Genomic DNA, 18,871 nt, shown 5'->3' with positions numbered 1-18,871 from the left:
ATAATGTATTTGTTCCAAACTATTCCTATTGTGAAGGATGCCAAACAATTTGATAAATGGCATAGGAAAATTTCAGAATTTGTGTGGGCTGGGAAGAAGCCAAGGATTAAAATGAAAATTCTGTCAGATGCAAAAGAGAGAGGCGGATTTCAATTACCAGATTTAAAATTATATCATGAAGCAGTTTGCTTAGTGTGGATGAAAGAATGGATAACGCTGTTAAACAAAAAACTTCTAGTGTTGGAAGGTCACGGAAATAAATTTGGCTGGCACGCATATTTGTATTATGGAAAAAAGAGGATGGATGGTCTTTTCTCTCACCATTATATAAGAAGCAGTTTATTAAATACATGGACAAAATATAAGAAATATGGAGATGAGAGAAGACCTTTATGGATAGTGCCAGCTGAACTAATTAAGATAACGGCTGAGATAGGTGAAGAAAAGTGGCTGTCATATAATCAATTGTTAAAAAGACAAAGTGGAAAAATAGAACTGAAAACTGCTGAAGAACTGAGTCACAAATATGACTGGTTTCAAATGCAACAAATAAAGAGCTTGTTAGAGAATGACATTAAAACTGAAGGAATAAGGAAAGAGCAAACAGAAATGGAAAAAGTTTTGCTTGGAGACAATGATAAATTACCATATTTTTCGGACGATTAGACGCACCGGAGGATAAGACGCACCTTCCTCCTGGGGGGCGATCCGATGCTTTTTCCTCCAATCCGGCGCTTCCCCGGCGCCTGCTTGCCTGGCTCCATCTTCTTCAGGCAAGTGTGGGATTGCTCAACATGGCCCCAGTGCTTCGCAAGCGCTGGCCGCGGAGGGGGCAGCGTGCTTCCTACTTCCCTGTGTTCCTGCCTTCAGCTGTGACGTTTAAAGCAAGCGCTGGGATCGCTCCCTCCCCCCTCCGACCCCAGCGCTTGCTTTAAACATCACAGCTGAAGGCAGGAACACAGGGAAGTAGGAAGCACGCTGCCCTCTCCACAGCCGGCGCTCGCAAAGCGCTGCGTTTGCGGAGGGGGCGGGTGCTTCCTACTTGCCTGTGTTCCTGCCTTCAGCTGTGATGTTTAAAGCAAGCACTGGGATCACTCCCCCCTCTGATCCCAGTGCTTGCTTTAAACATCACAGCTGAAGGCAGGAACACAGGCAAGTAGGAAGCACCCGCCCCCTCCGCAAACGCAGCGCTTTGCGAGCGCCGGCTGTGGAGAGGGCAGCGTGCTCCCTCCCCCCTCCGATCCCAGCGCTTGCTTTAAACGTCACAGCTGAAGGCAGGCACACAGGGAAGTAGGAAGCACGCTGCCCCCTCCGCGGCCCGCGCTTGCGAAGCGCTGGGGCCACGTGGAGCGATCCCACGCTTGCCTGAAGAAGATGGAGCCAGGCAAGCAGGCGCCGGGGAAGCGCCGGATCGGAGGAAGAGGCAGCAGACCGCCCCCTCGCCCCCCGAAGGTACGTACCTTCAGACCATAATACGCACACACTTTTCCCCCCACTTTTTTTGGGGGGGGGAAAGTGCGTCTTATGGTCCGAAAAATACGGTAATTTCAAAAGTATACAAATTACTTTTACAATGGTCTACAGAAGATGAAGTAGTGAAATCTCAAATGATTAAATGGGCAATTAATGTAAATAAAGAAATAAAGATGGAATCTTGGGAATATCTGTGGAAGAACTCTATGAAACTCGCAGCATGTCAAAGTATTAAAGAAAATTGTCTTAAGATGATGTATAGATGGTATATAACTCCTAAAAAATTGGCAAAAATGAATAATAAGATGCCAGACAGATGTTGGAAATGTAAAAAGCATGAAGCTTCTTTCTATCCTATGTGGTGGACTTGTGAAAGAGCTAAAATGTTTTGGCAGATGATTCAGCAAGAGATTTCTAAGATCTTGGGATATGAGTTTAACAAAGCTGCAGAGACTTTTCTGTTGGGACTACAAATGGAAACATTTCCAAAAGAAGATAGAACTTTAATCTGGTACTTGCTCTCAGCTGCTAGGACATTGTATGCGCAGTTGTGGAAGCAAGAAAAAATACCAGAGAAATGGGATTAGATTATAAAAGTTATGACATGGAGTGAAATGGACAAATTAACAAGAATATTAAGAGACTATGATTTGGAAGTTTTTAAGATGGAGTGGAAGAAGTTCAGAAGATACATAGAAAAAGAGTGGAAAATAAAAGGACACTGGATAATTTTTGATAAAGTTTTAAAAGAAGAATATAACTTTTGGGGGTTTTTAATAGTTAAGGGTACCTTTACTATTTGGTTTTTTTTTAAGTAAATAACACTGGTGGGGGTCAAATAACGGGGGGAGGGGTGGGGGAAAAGTAAGATATGGGGTAGATAAATTTTTCTTTTTAAGTTGTAAGATATTGATATAGATTTGCTACCATATGTTACCAATAAAAATTGTTTATACCAAAGTCAGAGTCCGCTGATATAATGCCCAAATAAACACAGGAATCAACTATGTGTTTTAATATCAGAATTAATCTAAATTGACATGTCTTTTTTTGTTGCATTCAATAGACTTTATGTAAAAGAGACTAAAAGAGTGTAGAATTTCAACCAAATTCCATAAAAATAGATTCAGGTGGGTAGCCATGTTTGTCTGAAGCAGCAGAACGAAGTTTGAGTCCAGTGGCACCTTTAAGACAAAGTTTTATTCAAGGTATAAGCTTTTGTGTGCACACATACTTAAGATATAATGAAACAGAAGTTACCAGTCCATACATATAGGTAGAAGGTGAGCAGCAAATCAGTATACAGCTTAATAAAGGTGTTTAAGGACCAAACTGGAAAACAAGCTTAGTTTATTTGGTCACCATTTGTTTGGGTTTAATTCGGGAAGGGGGCATAGTGAAGGAAATAAATATATTTAAACTGAAGACTGATGGGCAGATTTCTTAAATGTGGAATGCTGAGAGTAGTTAACTGAGACTCTGCTCTTATGCTCCATCTGTCTCCTTTCAAGGGTGGAGGCAACAGTAGAGCATCCTCTGACCTGGTGCAATTGGCTGTGCAGTGTATCTCCTCTATCCCCACACCAGATAAATACATTCCAATCTACCATCCCAAATCTCATTACATTCTACTATTCATTACATTCCAATCTACAGTTCCAATCTAATATTCCAAATAAATAAAATAAAGAGGATGTATAGCCCTTCTGGTGGATTGATGAGAATACAGATGTAAAGGACTGAATATTAGCATATGTAATGAGATAAGAAACCAGTATCCCTGTTAAGCCCTGGGGGTTCCAGTGTTCTGAGCATTGTAATTTGTAACTGCATTTTCCCTTTCTAGCCTGTTCCTGAAGTTCCTTTGCAATAAAACAGTTACTTTGGTGTCACCCATTAAATGTCCTAGAAGGCTGAAGTGTTCTCCTACAGGTTTTTTCAGTCTTGTGATTCTTGATGCTAGATTTGTGTCCATTTATCCTTTGGCATAGGGTTTAACCTGTTTGCCCAGTGTAGAGAACAAAAGGGCATTGTTGGCATTTAATGGAATACACAATGTTAGAAGATGAGCAAGTGAGTGAGTCTGAGATAGTGTAGTTGATGTTGTTAAGTCCAGTTATTGTGTTGTCTGGGCATAGGTGGCAGCAAAGTTGGTATCTGGGTTTACTTCAAGCTCTAATACCAGTGTCCATGTTCAAACTAGATGTTACTGTGGGTAACAAGTTGTTTAAGATAGTGACGCTGTCTGTGTCCAAGCAACAGTCTGCCCCCAGTGTTTGTGAAAGAGAACTGTCATTGTTCAATAGCAGCTGTAAGTCAATGATTTGTTGAACTGTTTATTTTTTGTATTTGTTTATTTTTTGTATTCCTGGGTGGGATCAGAAGATAGTTATTTGTAAAAAGTATTTTTAGTTGTCTTTGGGCCTGATCTATCCATGAAAACAATGGATCCACCGTTGTCTGCTTCTTTAATTATAATATCTGGATTATCCCTGAGACTGTCTATGTATCAAAGATTTAAGGTTTTCAAGATTTCAAAGATTTCAGGTTTTTACTGTCTATGTAGCCTTCCTTTCAGAATAGTTAAGATTCCATTGTATGTGATGGAGTTTGTTGATCCCATCAGTTTGGACTTTATGACAAAAGCATTACGTAGAGATCCTGTGTGGCATTGCAACCATCAGGAGGAGTCCATGTGGAGTCTCTTTTTATGTAATGTTTTGATGGTGGTTGGTTTTCGTATCTTATTTATTGGTGTGTTGGAAAGGTGGTAGCTGTTTTCCAGGAGATTGTGTGATGGTATACTGTGAAGATGTCTGTTCTTTCTTGTCCTGCTCCTTCTGGCATAGATGACAGAAAAAGACTTCTAGGTCTCTGCAGAACTCGATCATCTGTGTGGATTTGGTGGAGCAGAACACACTCCATGTGAAATAACTGATTCCTCTGCTAGGCTGTCTGTGTTGTAAACAGTTAACAATATTGCTGGAGGAGTTCATTGTGCTGTGATCAGTAGCATTCAGGTTATAGAGGGGGTTTTTCTCTTTGTTTTTTCAGCAAATTTAAATGCATGGAATGCACTAACTTTAATACACATTATATTCATCTTATAACATTTAGAATATAAAACCTTAATCATAACGGAACATTTATTCACATTTACTCCCAGTATTAGTTCCATAAAATTAGTGTTGTCTCTGAGTGGCTTTACTTGTCTGGAAAAGTGAAAGTAATTCTGGCTGAAACAGCCTTGCATTCCTATCTTGCTAATAGCTCTGAAAAACTTTGCTGAAGTATTGAGTCCTAAAGGCATGTGGGCTGTGGCATGATTCAACTCATTCCCAAGAACAGTGGTCGGGCTCATGGGCAACAAGGGCAAAATATCCATTTGAAAGGTAAATTCTGATACATTTCCAAAGACAGATTTACAATAGCGTTTAGTATTCCGGGATGTTTTGATAGCATGTATAGCAGACCTGTGACCTTCAGATGGGCATATCTCTGGTGGACACTGTTTTATTGCCATGAAGAGGTGCCAAGTGAGAAGAATGTATTCCTTAATGTAAACATCTGGTAATTTCCTGAGCACCATCCCAAAATTGGGATCGTGCAATGGAACCCAACCAGGTCAAATGATTCTGTTACCTGTTCATCCAATAATGTATGTTTTGTATAATTTGCTTATGTCACAAAGGGTATAAGACTCCAAGTCAATCCTGCATTTTTTTGGAGAACTCCTGGTTTCTTGAGGGCATTTTGCTCCTTGGGGACTGTCCTCCCAGGTCTATTAAAAAACTTTTTAGTTTTCCTTCCTTACAGGACTTCTCATGTGTTCCTTATTGGGTCAGGGGCACACTAGGCCACGAATTGCATTGTACAGCTGGAAGTGGTAGATGATTTGTGATTTCTTGTGGAAATTTTGCCAAGTTGGTTGATTCCTTATATAAACGCCCAGTTCAGAGAGTTTCTCTTTGATCAGCTTTTGTTTGTAATACAGGACACTGATCAGATAGCTACTTTGCAAAGAGAATCAACTACTTGGCAAAATTTCTACACGAAAAGGCAAGTAAGATCTTATATACCAACATACAAGTATGATCTTATATAAAAACTGATTCACACATGCACATATTTCAATAAATGTCTCATCACTGCAGCTGGACATACAATTTAGAATGAAAAAGCAACAGCTAGGTGCTGGTATTGCTAATAAAACCTAAACTTACTCTGTTGACAATGCTATCTACCACACAGGAAAACCATAACCAGAGATCCACAGCCTCAATCCAAACACAGAGAAAGTTAGAATTAAAGATTACTGATACTAGTGAAAATCAACAAGTTTCATTCTGCTGGACTGGTTACTAAGATTCATGTTATCACCATGGTCAACGGTTGAAATTCAGTCCTATCGAGAGATGTGATGTCCAGTGGTGTCAGTTTGTAACTAGAAGCATAAGCATCTCCTCCAGCTACATATTATTCAGCCTCCATTTTGAAATACTTAACAGAAAACAAAACACAGAGAGATTTCACAGCTTATTTTGTTTAAGGGAGCAGGATTTGTAAATACATACATGCAGGTGCTGCTGTAATCCTGTAGTTTCTGTACTCGATTTTTGTGATTTTCTATCTGTTCCATAACTTGCTTTATGTTTCCCTACACAGTGCAATAACAACATAAGAAACTGCTTTATCAAAATCATCTGTAAATGGCAGGGGGGGCTGCATCCCCCCTTGCAGTGTTTCATGCAAGCATAATACAATTTCCACAGTTTGTAGTTTACATCCTCTATGCAACTCTGCCATGCAATGCTGATTCGAGGACTGACATACTGTGGGGACCTTGATCTGTCCTTCCTTTCCATTACTATCTAGATGCAATAGGGAGAACGGAGAAGACTAAATTCCCTGTTCACCTATAGAAGGCAAGACAGAAACTATGTAGAAACACCTTCTGTAAGGTTCGCATACACAGAAATATGAAAAACAAGGACAGTAGCTTTAGAAGAATCACTTCATAGTAATCTTTAGTTCACTAGTACCTCAATTTCCTTCTGCTTTCGCTTATCAAATAACATCTTCTCTTCATCTCCCTTTTGTTCCCACTGCAATTTTTCCTGCTGTTGAATCAACATTGCCACTCTTTTTCTCACTAATTCTTTCAGGTCCTTATATTTATTTAGCTGGGTATAAGAGTATACAGACATTACCAGGTAAGGCAATTTATAATTGCATGCATTGAACATAACATAGTATATAGTATGAAACATTCCCATGAAAATACTTAACATCCCCTTTTTCTGGTTTAAATCTATTTTCTAACATTAGTGTACTGACAATTGTAAGAAACAAATATAAAACCCCAGTAAATATTTGGAATATCAAAAGACATACATAGCTCTACAACAAAAAATAAGCACACTAACAACTGATCATTTACAGAAAGAACTTAAAAATGTTGAACATGAAGCAGAAGTGTATGCATGAATAGAAAATAAAGAGAACCAATGGGCCAGCAAAATGAAAAACAGGGGTTGATTATTACAAAGAATTATGAACAGGTACATGTAGCTAAGAACATCCTCTTCAGAAGTTCTCTATATACATATGAGAATACAGTGGTTTTAAATCTCTAGAACAGGGGTGTCAAATATGCAGCCCAGGGGCCAAATCAGTCTTCCGGAAGGCTCCTATTAGGCCCCCAAGTGACTGGCTGTCATTTGCTTCCTTCTCCCTCTCTCTTGCTTCCTTATGCATTGCAGCTTGCTTTGCCAGGCTTGCTTAACTGCACAGGAGCTACAGAGCAAAACCTCTATTTTCTCCACTGGCTGAGGCTCCTCCCTTGGGGACAAAGTGGGCGGGGGAGGCTGCGCTTGCTTTGCCAGGCTCTCAGTCGCAGAGCTACTGAGCCAAGCCTTTCTTCCTTCTATTGGCTGAGGCACCTCTTTCTCCTGGTCCCTTGGGAAAGGAAGGAAAGAGTCACAGCTTCTTTTGCCCAGTTCCCTGGATCCCATGGAAGAAATACAAAGAAAACAACATTAAGACCAACAAGTGCTAAAGTTTAAAGCATGTTTTAAGTTTTTTTTAAAAAAAATCTTTAATTGTGTTTGTCTGTGTCCTTTATAAAGTTTATATCTCTGCTACCTAATCTTAAACAGGTACACACAAGGCCCGCCCCGACATTTATGTCAGATTCGGCCCTCATAACAACATGAGTTCAACACCCCTGCTCTAGATAGAGCTGAACTATGACATTTAAAGTGTTTCAACAAAGACAGCCCAAACACATCTTTAACTCCTGTTGGTTTGTAATTCAGACAATTTATTACCCTGCTTTTCCCCTGAAGGGGATCCAAAGGAGCTTATAAATGTACCCCAAATTTAAAGAAATTAAATCCAATTAAAACAAAATGCACAAAACCACACAGTCTAGATACGTTCTGGCTCCAATTGGCTAGTTAATCCAGGACCCTGGTCTAAGAGCCTTTTGGCTCTTCCTCAAGGCACAAATGTGCTTTGTATGTGCAGAATGGAAGGGGAAGAAAAGTTTAGTCTCAGTGTTACACAGCATGCAGCATTTCCCCAGATTCTTCCCTCAACATCAATAAGCACCTTCCAGGAAGAAAACATACACCATAGGATGGAAAGCCAATCCTGCGGGAAAGCATCAGCCCCATTACCTAAAATAGAAAAGATATGCAGAACTTCTGAATCTGTTTGCTGACTAGAAGCAACTGAGTCAGGATGGCAAGTCTCTTGTTCAGTGCTCTGAATATCGATGGGTTATGGTCCCATTCTGCTGAGTCTTGTCAACTCAGCCAGTCTGCTTTAGAGCTGAAAACTTCCTTAATGTTCAGAGCCTTTAGAGATGCCATATTCTTCTCAGAGGGGCAGAGGATACTCATTTACTCATTCAACAGAGAAACATATCTTGGTCCACCCTGTCTATTTTACAAGGGCTTTTATCATCCTGCTGACCATTCATGATAGGGTGTGATCTACATATGACTATGGAAGGCACAGAAGTTAATTGCCTTAAGCTCTAGTCAACTGATGCTGTGTGAAACCTTGTACCATACTGGAAGTACATCTGGTTGGAGATAAAATACATTTGTTTTGGAAATATGAGGAGTTAACAGCTGCCCATGTCTACAGAAGTCTTGATCTTCAATTACCTCCATCAGTCTTAAGAGAATCTATATAGAACTTGCACTTCTTGAAAGACTGGAAATTATTGGTTTGTTTTGAGAGTACTTTTTTTAAAAGGAAGAGTAAATGCCACGGAACATTGATAGTGTACCAGTGGCTATGGGAACTGATGTCTAAGAGATCTTGAAAGCCAGATTGTGTTTGGTTTGTGAAAAACCTACTGGTGGTACTTAGCCCTAAAGATATCTGGCTTTCCTCAACTAGAGATTTCTCTCATATACCTATTCTGTGGGAATGAGTCTAGTTCAGGAATCAAACTCATACCTGCTAGACACGCGTCTGACACATCTATAGACCACCCAGGGGAACAATGACTGTCTCAAAATTCACCTGACTTTCTTCCAGCAGAACATCTTTCTCCTGCTGAAGCGCCTCCTCTTCAACCTTTTTTTCAAATGTTCTCCATGCTTTATCAATATCTATCAGCTCTCCCTCCAGTTCTTTTTTGCTTTCTTCTTGTTTACCCTGTTGTTTCAAATGGTCTTTTAAGATTTTCTTAGCCATGTCTACTTTTTTAATTTGGTGAGAGGTTCTCTCTTTTGCTTTTATATACTGAGATTTTTTTTGATTCAGCATAACTTCCAGAGACCTAAGAAGATGATATATTTGTCAACTGTTAGAAAAAAATTGCCTTATAAGAACTCATGAAATGATTTTGAAAGGCTTCGTTAACCTTTTTCCCCTCCAGGACTAGAAACTCCAAGCAACAAAGAATTGCATTATGCAAGAAGCTACTTATCTAGAACTGAGTCTACAATCCATGAACCACCTTCACCAAAGTAAAATTATGGGGAGGAAAATTTCTTTTTCTGAAATTCACAATTTTAGGTTTAAGCACTGATAATTCTTGTTTTCTTTTAAAAGAGGGATTTCTGTTTTGTTTCTCTTTGAAGAGAAATCAATACACCCTTTTGTAATTTGAGTCCTTGCAGATGTTTTATGCTTTACACCACAGGGTGGTGCTCTAGGAGGACAGGAAGATGTGGGAAGATGCTGCCTGCCTCTCAGTATCTAGGGTACAATTCTGAAATTTTGCAGAACCCCTTCTCCTGTCCTCTTCTCTTTGAATTTCTCTTATCAAAATGGAATTGATCAGGAATTGGATATATTCAACCACCTTCCCCTCTCAGGCATGTGGGTGGCACCTCAGAGTGCTTCATTGGGTTGTTTTATGGCACCCTTAGGACTAACATTTAACTGAAGCATGTGTCTTAGTGATCTAAAGCCCAGTTCAGACAAAGTCACTGCACTATCTTGCATACTTAAAGGGTTTTGCATAAATGTCTATAGCGCTTTATGTTTTAGTCCCAATGTTTTCCTGCTTCACTGTGCGCATATATACATGCGTGCAGACTGAGATTTCATGTAACTGATGAAGTAGACTCTAGCTGATAAAAGCTTATGCATCTTTGAGACATACTGGTGTACCGTACGCCTAACGCACCGGCCAACGCCTTACCGTCCCTGCTCGAGGCGGCGACAGGCTGGGCGTTGGAGCACCCAAGGCTGATAATCCTGGGTGACTTCAACGTCCATGCTGATGACCCGTCCTCCAGTCAGGTGGCGGACCTAGTGTCTTCCATGGTGACACAGACTCTCTCAATTTGTTGCAACCCCCACCCACCAGGCCGGACACATGTTAGACCTGATCTTTGCGGCTGGGATTGTAGTGAGCGATATAACCGCAGAGGTGGTGCCATGGTCGGATCACTTTGCCCTCAAGGCCCGTGTAGATATGCCTCCCCAAACCTGTTTAGGCGAGGAGCCGATTATGGCTCGCCCGCGGAGCCAAATGGACCCGGAACGGTTCCAGATGGCTCTGCGGGATCCCTGGCCCTCTGGCGACTCTCTCGATGGCCTGATTGAGACCTGGAATAGCCGGCTCTCTAGGGCCATCGAGGAGATCGCACCTCGGCGCCCTCTGCGGCTTCGGACTAAGCTGGCTCCGTGGTATACCCCGGAATTACGCCAGCTGAAACAAGGCCTTAGACGGCTAGAGAGGCAATGGCGGCGTACTCGTGACGAGGCGACTAGAACATCTTATAGGAAGTTTATGAAGTCCTATGAGATGGCAACCAAGGCCGCAAAGAAAACATACTTTGCGGCTAAGATTGCATCTGCAAATTCGCGCCCAGCCCAATTATTTAGAATAATTCGGAACCTGACTACGTTGCCTCAAGGCAACTTAAAAGCTAAGGAATTGGAGATTGGCTGTGAGGCTTTTGCGAAATTTTTTGCGGATAAGGTCCAATCGCTCCGCCATGACTGCCCTGCCAATTTGGAGGCAGTAAGTGAACTCGAAGCCCAATGCGTGTCTTCTGATTTAACTCTGGATTGCTTCGACCCGCTCAGCTTGGAGGAGGTCGACAGAATTCTTGGTACTGCACGATCCACGACTTGTGACCTGGACCCATGCCCCTCCTGGCTAATTAAGGCCTGCCAGGAGGAACTAAGATATCCTATACGGGATATTATAAATCGATCTCTTTCAGAGGGTGTTTTTCCAACACCCCTGAAAGAGGCATTGGTCCGCCCTCTCTTGAAAAAACCGTCATCAGACCCGGCCGAATTGGCACACTACCGGCCGGTCTCAAATTTGCCCTTTTTGGGCAAAATTATCGAGAGGGCTGTGGCGGTGCAGTTACAGGAATTTCTGGAGGACGCTTCCGTCTTAGACCCATGCCAGTCCGGCTTCCGCCCGGGCCATGGGACGGAAACAGTCCTGGTCGCCCTCATGGATGACCTCCGACGACAACTGGATCGAGGCTGCTCGGCGGTACTGCTGTTGCTAGACCTATCGGCCGTGTTCGATATGGTCGACCATCGGCTGCTGACCCGTCGCCTCGCCGACGCAGGAATTCGGGGGCTAGCCTTACAGTGGCTCTCCTCCTTTCTTGACGGTCGGGGACAAAGGGTGGCAATTGGGGGGGAGCTGTCTCAGAGGCACCCACTTCATTGTGGTGTGCCCCAGGGAGCAGTTCTCTCCCCGATGTTGTTTAACATCTTTATGCGCCCCCTTGCCCAGATTGCACGGAGATATGGGCTGGGTTGTCATCAATATGCAGATGACACCCAGCTCTATCTATTGATGGACGGATGGGCTGGTGAGGTCCCTATAAACTTGGACCGGGCATTACAAGCCGTGGCTGACTGGCTCAGGCTGAGCGGGTTGAAGTTGAATCCAGCGAAGACTGAGGTCCTTTGCGTGGGCCGCGGCGGACCGGGAGGGGAGATTACCCTACCGGCTTTTGACGGTGCGCCACTGGTACCAGTGCGCAAAGTCAAGAGTCTGGGAGTGCTACTGGAATCCTCTCTATCAATGGAGGCCCAGATAGCCGCCACTGCTAGATCCGCCTTCTTCCATCTCAAGAGGGCGAGGCAGCTGGCTTCCTTCTTGGAGCGCAGCGACCTAGCAACTGTGATCCACGCAACGGTCACTTCGAGACTAGACTACTGCAATGCCCTCTACATGGGGCTGCCCTTATACCGAACACGGAGGCTTCAGGTAGTCCAGAACGCGGCGGCCAGGCTGCTGGAGGGACTACCACGGTGGGAACCTGCGCGGCCTGGGCTGCGGGATCTGCATTGGCTGCCGGTTGTGTACCGTGTTCGCTATAAAGTGCTGGTTATTACCTTTAAAGCCCTATATGGCCGAGGACCTGCCTACCTAAGGGACCGCCTCTCCCCATATGTGCCCCAGAGAGCACTGAGATCTAGCTCTCAGAACTTACTAACAATCCCTGGGCCAAGAGATGCTAGGTTGAAGGCTACTAGGGAGCAGGCCTTCTCGGTGATGGCCCCTCGTTGGTGGAACCACCTTCCAGAGATGGTGCGAGCCCTGCGGGACCTGAACCAATTCCGCAGGGCTTGCAAAACATTTCTTTTCCAGCTTGCCTTTGAGATGGAACCCGATTAATCTGACGTATGCACATCTAGCCATCTTATAGATATTACGATCACAGTATTTTAGCACCCATTTATATTTTATCTATTTTAAATTAATTTATTATATAATTGATATATTAAAATTGTTTACATTGTTTTATATGAATCATGGGATTTCCATGTCTGTTAGCCGCCCTGAGCCCGCTTCGGCGGGGGAGGGCGGGATATAAAAATAAAGTTATTATTATTATATTATTATTATTACTATCTAAGACATGACAATTCATTCATGATTCATGGAGCCATGAGACATATCCTTCAGAACAGAAGCATCCTCTGAGCAAGAATATTTCCCTTAACTTTCTAACATTGAATTTTTTTTAAAAAAAAATAAAATTCTGTAAAAAAAAACCCCAACCCTTTCTGACATTTCAGCCCAAGAACACAGAAAAGGAAGGGGGATTGCACAGTGAAATGAACAATTACACAATCTAGAAGGGGGGGGAGTGAAGTGTCAAACTGCAGAGCTAAAATGACTGAAACTGGGATGTTCCTTCTTTCACTTGTGAGGGTAAAAACTCCGCTGGTGCTACCTGTGAAGCAAAATGGACACATCCGCTGGATCCCCTCCTCCGTTGAAAACAAAACCTTCCTGCAGTACCACTACTCACTCTATACAGCATCATATGTATCTATTCAAACACAGATAAGGGGCAAGCAAAGACGAGCATTTAACCAATTAGGTGAATTTATGAACTTACTTAATTTCCTTTTCAATATGCTGCTGGTCTCTATTTAACATTCCAAGACCCTTTTTCTTGGCTTTTATTATATTTTCGGCATTAGCAACAGCTATTTTCTTAGTTTCAATATTCATGACTTTTGCAGCCAATTTCTCCTTGAAAAAGCTAATTTTTTGTTCATTATGATATAGCTGGAAAAGCTGCAGCTGACCCTTGCATTCTCTCAGTTCTTCAAAAAGCATCTGGTAACGCTCTGCCTGAAAACACCAAATAAGTAGCAGTTAAAGGGGGTGATTCCTTTCTCTTGAGTTTGCTGTTAATGTTCATCCTTCAGAATGCCAAGGCCATGAAAAAAAATCTAAAGCCAGAAGCCTCAGGCTTAAACCAGGGAAAGCAAAGGATATAATTTGTTGCAACCTGATTCTAGAAATTTTCACACATACCATTAAAGCAAACAAAGTTAAGAAACTACAGAAAACAAATTCTGAACTAATCAAAGCTGCTGGAAGAAGGCAGGAGAGGAGTGGAAACTGTCACTGTTATGTGAGCTGTGGAGGTGGTAAGGCAGGCAGATGAGTAATGGCCAGTACTACCCTCTCTGCTTTCTAAGCCAAAGAAGGGTGGCAAGGCAGGTGAGAAAGGAGCCACTACTCATATGGGCTGCAAAGAGGCAGCAATGGAGGCATACAGAGGAGAAAGGAGCCAGAAATGGGTAACCTGATGACACAGTGGATGGGCAGGCCGCCCCGCATACTGATGAGGTGATGGGGAGGGTGACATAAGTAAGGAGGAAGAGGCAGGGCTGAGGAGAAGCAACAGAAACATTGGAGGGGGGGGGCAAAAAGGGAAAGAAAGTGTCAGGGGGCAGGACAAACGAGACAAGACAACAGGAGGGCTAAATGAATGGGATTCTTCCCTGGCAAGTCTTGTGGGTGCATGCTTGTCATTATGCTGTAGACATAAAATTTTTCATAATACACATTCTGAGTTCTAATCTCTCATTTCTGTCATTCCACAACAAAAAAAATTTCCTGTGTTCCCCAAAATTCCACAATTTTTCCGCTAGAAAAACTGAACAAATTCTTAGACATTTCATAAGGCCCGTTTGAAATGAATGAAATGCTTTTAAAAATTGTTATATATGTGACTGGAAATGTGTCAAATATATGGAGTTCTTGCCTGGCTCACTGGAGCCTGTAGGACTAAGATTGGGGACTTGGGAACAATGGGCAGTAGGATCCAAATCCCTGCTGTCATGCTCCAATCACGGGCCCCCTGCTGGTTTGAATAGTCCAGTAGTCCAATTGTGTGTATATATAGTTGGCCCTCACTTCAGTCTTTAAGTGCAGCCCTATATTATGCTGAACTAATAAAAGAGCTATGTTCACTACCACCTCGCCTCTTCATTGCGTGGAACCCACTATAAAAATAACGTTTTTTTCTCACCCCAAAAGAGAAATAATTCATAGGAGTTCTTTTTTCAGTGTAATATTTCTCAAGTTTTTTGTTGGAAAAGCTGAAAAAAAGTCCATGGAGAAAAAAGGTTTTCCTGCAATTTTTTCTAAGCCTTCATATATCAAGCTGCTATAGCCCTTTAAAGAGGGGGGAAAAAACCCTTTTTCTTTTTCATTTAAGGGCTAGAAACAGCATGAGGTAGCTGGTTTCAGTAAGTAAAACCTATATGAAGTTATAAATCTCTCTATCAATATTGTGTGTTCTCAATTTGAACTAAGGGAACATAGCCTCCTTAAAAGAAAGTGAACATCTAGGTCCTCTGCCATGTCTAGTTCAACTGTGAAAGCCAAACAAGATATAATGGCAACTATGGGTTCAACCTGTGGTTGCTGAAGCCATTCTGGAGAAGAATCTGGCTATTTAAAAAGGTGTTTTGGCACATGAAAAGCCATGGAGGAGGGAGACTGCCCAGTTACACTGCAGGCCCAATCAGACTGTCATGGCACTTTGTAAATTACCAAATTCTTCTCTAAAATGGCTGCATTACAGGTTGCTGTAATATCCAGTTGCTGACTTACTGCTTCATGGTATGGGGATGATCAAAATAAAAGAGAAGACTCAGAACTATACTGCAATTGGATTACTTTGGAAGAACACTGCTCGTGTTTATGCTTATAAATAAAATAAGCAAAATGAAAAAGTCAGAAAGTCTTGATCCTAAATCATGGTTTTGCCTTGGAAAACAAGAAAAATGTACATACATATTACACATCTCAACTACTACAAAGCAAAAGTATGAATTCTAAACACCATATCAGTCATATATCAGTCAACTTCAAGTGCTCTGTCCTATTCTTTTGGCTTACCTCATCCTTCTCTAACTTTGCACGTTTGCGTTCAGCTGCCACATTCTTCTTCTTACTGTAACTGAACTGAGCATCTTCTTCTGCTTTTTGCATAACCCTTTTCTTTTCTGCATATTCATTCGCAAGCTCTCCTGAATTACTAATTTCTTCCAATAGCTGAGTTCTTTCCTTAGGTTTCTTCATTGCAATTGATTCAACTTCCCCCTGTTGAAACCAAATGAAACTTAATCTAGAGAAAAGGCAAAGTCTGTTGGGAGAGGGATGTAAAACTAATCCAAGATTAAGTTTACAACATTTTCTGGACAGGGTTGCAGTCCCATTAAGGGACTAGGTTCACACAAACTTGGAAGCACTATTGGACTTAGCCTTAGAGCTTGTCATGTTGTGGGCGGGAAGGGGGGAGAGGTTCCCTGTTGTGGGCAGGCTAGGCTTTTTGCCAGTGGCAAACAAACCTGGAAGGAGCTGATGCATCAACAGTAACATATCCTGATAACATTCAGATTGGATTACTATGTCAGTAAACTTCAACTGGTCCAAAATACAAGCTGCAAAGGTTCTTATGAGAGCTGTAACACACCACGGACAGCCGTAACTCCACTTTTATACTAAGTATACTGGTTGCCAATCTTATTGCTAGGTCCAATTCAAAATATTGTAACCCACCTTTAAAAGTACAAATGGCATAGGACTGGTATACCTGAAGCCTTCCAATGGTTACAAATAGGTTATTTAAATTTTGGTCCCCAGACAGTGAAATTCCTTGCCCTAGAAAGCATAAGATGCCCCCCTGCTCTTGGTCTTTCAGAGACTTATCAAAACCCTATTTTTCTCAAGGGCACTGATTTTTATTAATTAATTTATATGCTGCTTTTCTCCCCAAAGAGTGACCCAAGATGCTTAAAGCATTGCTGTGCTCTCCTTTAATATACCCACACAGTAACCTTGTATCCATGGGGTTAGGGTGAGAGTCAGTGACTGGCCCAAGGTAACTGTTTATACCAGAGTGGGAATTTGAACGAGTTCCCCAAGTCTTACCCCAGCACTGCATACCACACTGGAGGTCCATATTTATAGGTCTTAACCTGATGCTGCTTTCTTCTGCTTTGATTTATACAATTTCAATTAATAGTTTTATTGCTCACGACTGATTTTATTGCTTCTATTGTGATTACACTCTGTAACCACCAAAGAACTAACAGCATGATGTAAAACTAATTTCCTGAAAGTAAACCAAACACCAGACATTTACCTGAAAAACCAGGCAATTCCGTGCTCTAGCGATTATGCCAATTTCTTTAAGTTCTTTTGTATATATAGACCGACTGACAGCAGTGCCATTGAAAAGGAATTCGGAGCCATTACCTAATATGGGAATAAAAACCAGTTTATATACATAAAAACCACACCATTAAATATATGGTTGTGTCTCTCATCAGTAGCTGGAAAAGGATCCTGAAAAATCTTGCCAATTGCAGGCAGGACAAATCAAATTAGTTTGCAGGATATCACCTGCATTGGGGGGGGGGGGGGACCACCCAGCTCATGGACATGATTCAATGAATGCAAGCAAAATATAGTCATACACCAAGAAAAAAGTAGAAGAAACCCAACCAAAAAAAAAAAGACACTTGAATTACCTTGATACCCTATGAGGCTTCCTTTGTCACAGCTATCAGATTAATGCACTTTTTCCAAGCTAAACCCTCACCTCAGCAATGAAGAAAGGGAAGAAAATGAAGGGGAGAATGACACAGAGACTAAAGAGTTGTTTAAGGGTAAAGTTTAAACACAAAAGAGGAGTCAGTGGGAGGATTAACTATTCTGCAGGACATATTCCAACACCAAGGGAGAATAAGGAGATTAATACCAACACCATTTAATCTGCCAAATAATTGTTGCTATTGGTTGTTGTTTTCTGTCATTGCATTTCACAGGCTTCTCATTATATCCTCCTTCTGATATAACCCACAACCTTGAACAAGTTTCCTAGCCATTTTACTAGTAAAAAATCTATTCATTTTCATTAATAATAAATGATACACTATGTTAAATACTGCTTCATGCAAATACATCATAAAGTTATTGGCAATGAATAATAAATAATGGAAAACATTAGACTATCCATGTAAAGGTTTTATTCTGCTTCTACAGAAGCCAAAAATATTCACCTCTTTCAGATTACTCACCTCGAATAATTCTTGAAAATGTTTTCTCTTCCCCATTTTCTTCACAGTACACCATTCCTACGCTTCCAGTTGAAGAAACTGGCTTTCCAATATGTGCCCCATGGATAAGTTCCCGAATGTGCCTCACTCTTAAATTAGATGTTTTTTCACCCATTACAAAGCTAAGGGCATCCATTACATTTGACTTTCCTTCAATTGTACAAAACATTTAAATTGTATATTTCAAATATGGAAAATTACAAATATCTCCCCCACACACACCCACTGACCCCTGTTCCATGCCCAGAAGATGCAAAAAACCTCCAGGATTCTTGACCAAACTGGCATGGAGAAAATTGCTTCCTGAACCCAAAGTGGCCATCACCTGTAAGAAGAGGTCACGAACTAAGCACTGATGCAACCCTTCCTCTCATGACCAAAGTTCACAAAATCAGTATTGCTATCAGACGGCCATCTAGCCTCAGTTTAAAACCCTCCAAAGAACCACCCATCAGCTCCCAGGGAAGCCTGTTCGATTAGTTTCCAGTAAAGAACCATCTCTTTAAAAAAAACTAAGCACATGATCCCAACCACATGCAAAGCAAAGTTTTAAAAACTTCTATGTAATTAGGTTTATTTGAAAAATCTTAGTATGGCAGTGGAATAAGTGCTGAATTTCATGCAGGATACAAATAACCATTTCTTCATGTTTTATTATACAGCCATTGTATTTCCAAAAACTAACAGAAAGCCTAGGCAGTCCCCTTCCAAACACTGAAGCTTCAGAGTACACCCTCCAACCACCACTTGAGGCACTTAAAACAAAGATGATCCCATGGGGCCAATTAAATGCCCCAATATTTTCTCTGGTTTATCAAAAAGTGGAGATTCCCACAAGGGCACAAGATGCTATTAATGATCTGAAAACTTTAGGATTAATGAAAAGCTGTGGGTTGTTACCTGAACCATTAGGACCAATGATACAAGTGAATTTTTTGAATGGCCCAATGCACTGTTGCCCCCGCCACGATTTAAAATTCTCCACCATCAACAGCTTTAAGAATCCCATCTCTGG

The 18,871-nt window shown here is 41.6% G+C and overlaps 1 protein-coding gene across 4 annotated transcripts in view; it reads right to left on the bottom strand.

Moving 5' to 3' along the window:
• SMC1B (structural maintenance of chromosomes 1B) overlaps positions 1-18,871 on the bottom strand; it is a 51,561-nt gene extending 32,690 nt beyond the window's left edge. For 2 of the 4 annotated variants that reach the window (XM_060254307.1, XM_060254309.1), the window contains exons 1-8: positions 18,757-18,871; positions 17,818-18,006; positions 16,881-16,993; positions 15,632-15,835; positions 13,329-13,567; positions 9,013-9,271; positions 6,516-6,656; positions 6,048-6,130 (exon numbers count right to left, since the gene is read on the bottom strand). In XM_060254307.1, the coding sequence (XP_060110290.1) occupies positions 6,048-6,130; positions 6,516-6,656; positions 9,013-9,271; positions 13,329-13,567; positions 15,632-15,835; positions 16,881-16,993; positions 17,818-18,006; positions 18,757-18,865 (1,337 nt within the window). In that variant the 5' untranslated portion in view covers positions 18,866-18,871. The remainder of the gene's footprint in view (positions 1-6,047; positions 6,131-6,515; positions 6,657-9,012; positions 9,272-13,328; positions 13,568-15,631; positions 15,836-16,880; positions 16,994-17,817; positions 18,007-18,756) is intronic. The other 2 variants (XM_060254308.1, XM_060254310.1) reach the window with 2 other exon arrangements.

The sequence above is a fragment of the Heteronotia binoei genome, chromosome 14, assembly GCF_032191835.1.
Source record: "Heteronotia binoei isolate CCM8104 ecotype False Entrance Well chromosome 14, APGP_CSIRO_Hbin_v1, whole genome shotgun sequence".
NCBI classification, from domain to species: Eukaryota; Metazoa; Chordata; class Lepidosauria; order Squamata; family Gekkonidae; genus Heteronotia; species Heteronotia binoei.
This window is presented reverse-complemented; position numbering and strand designations above follow the sequence as displayed.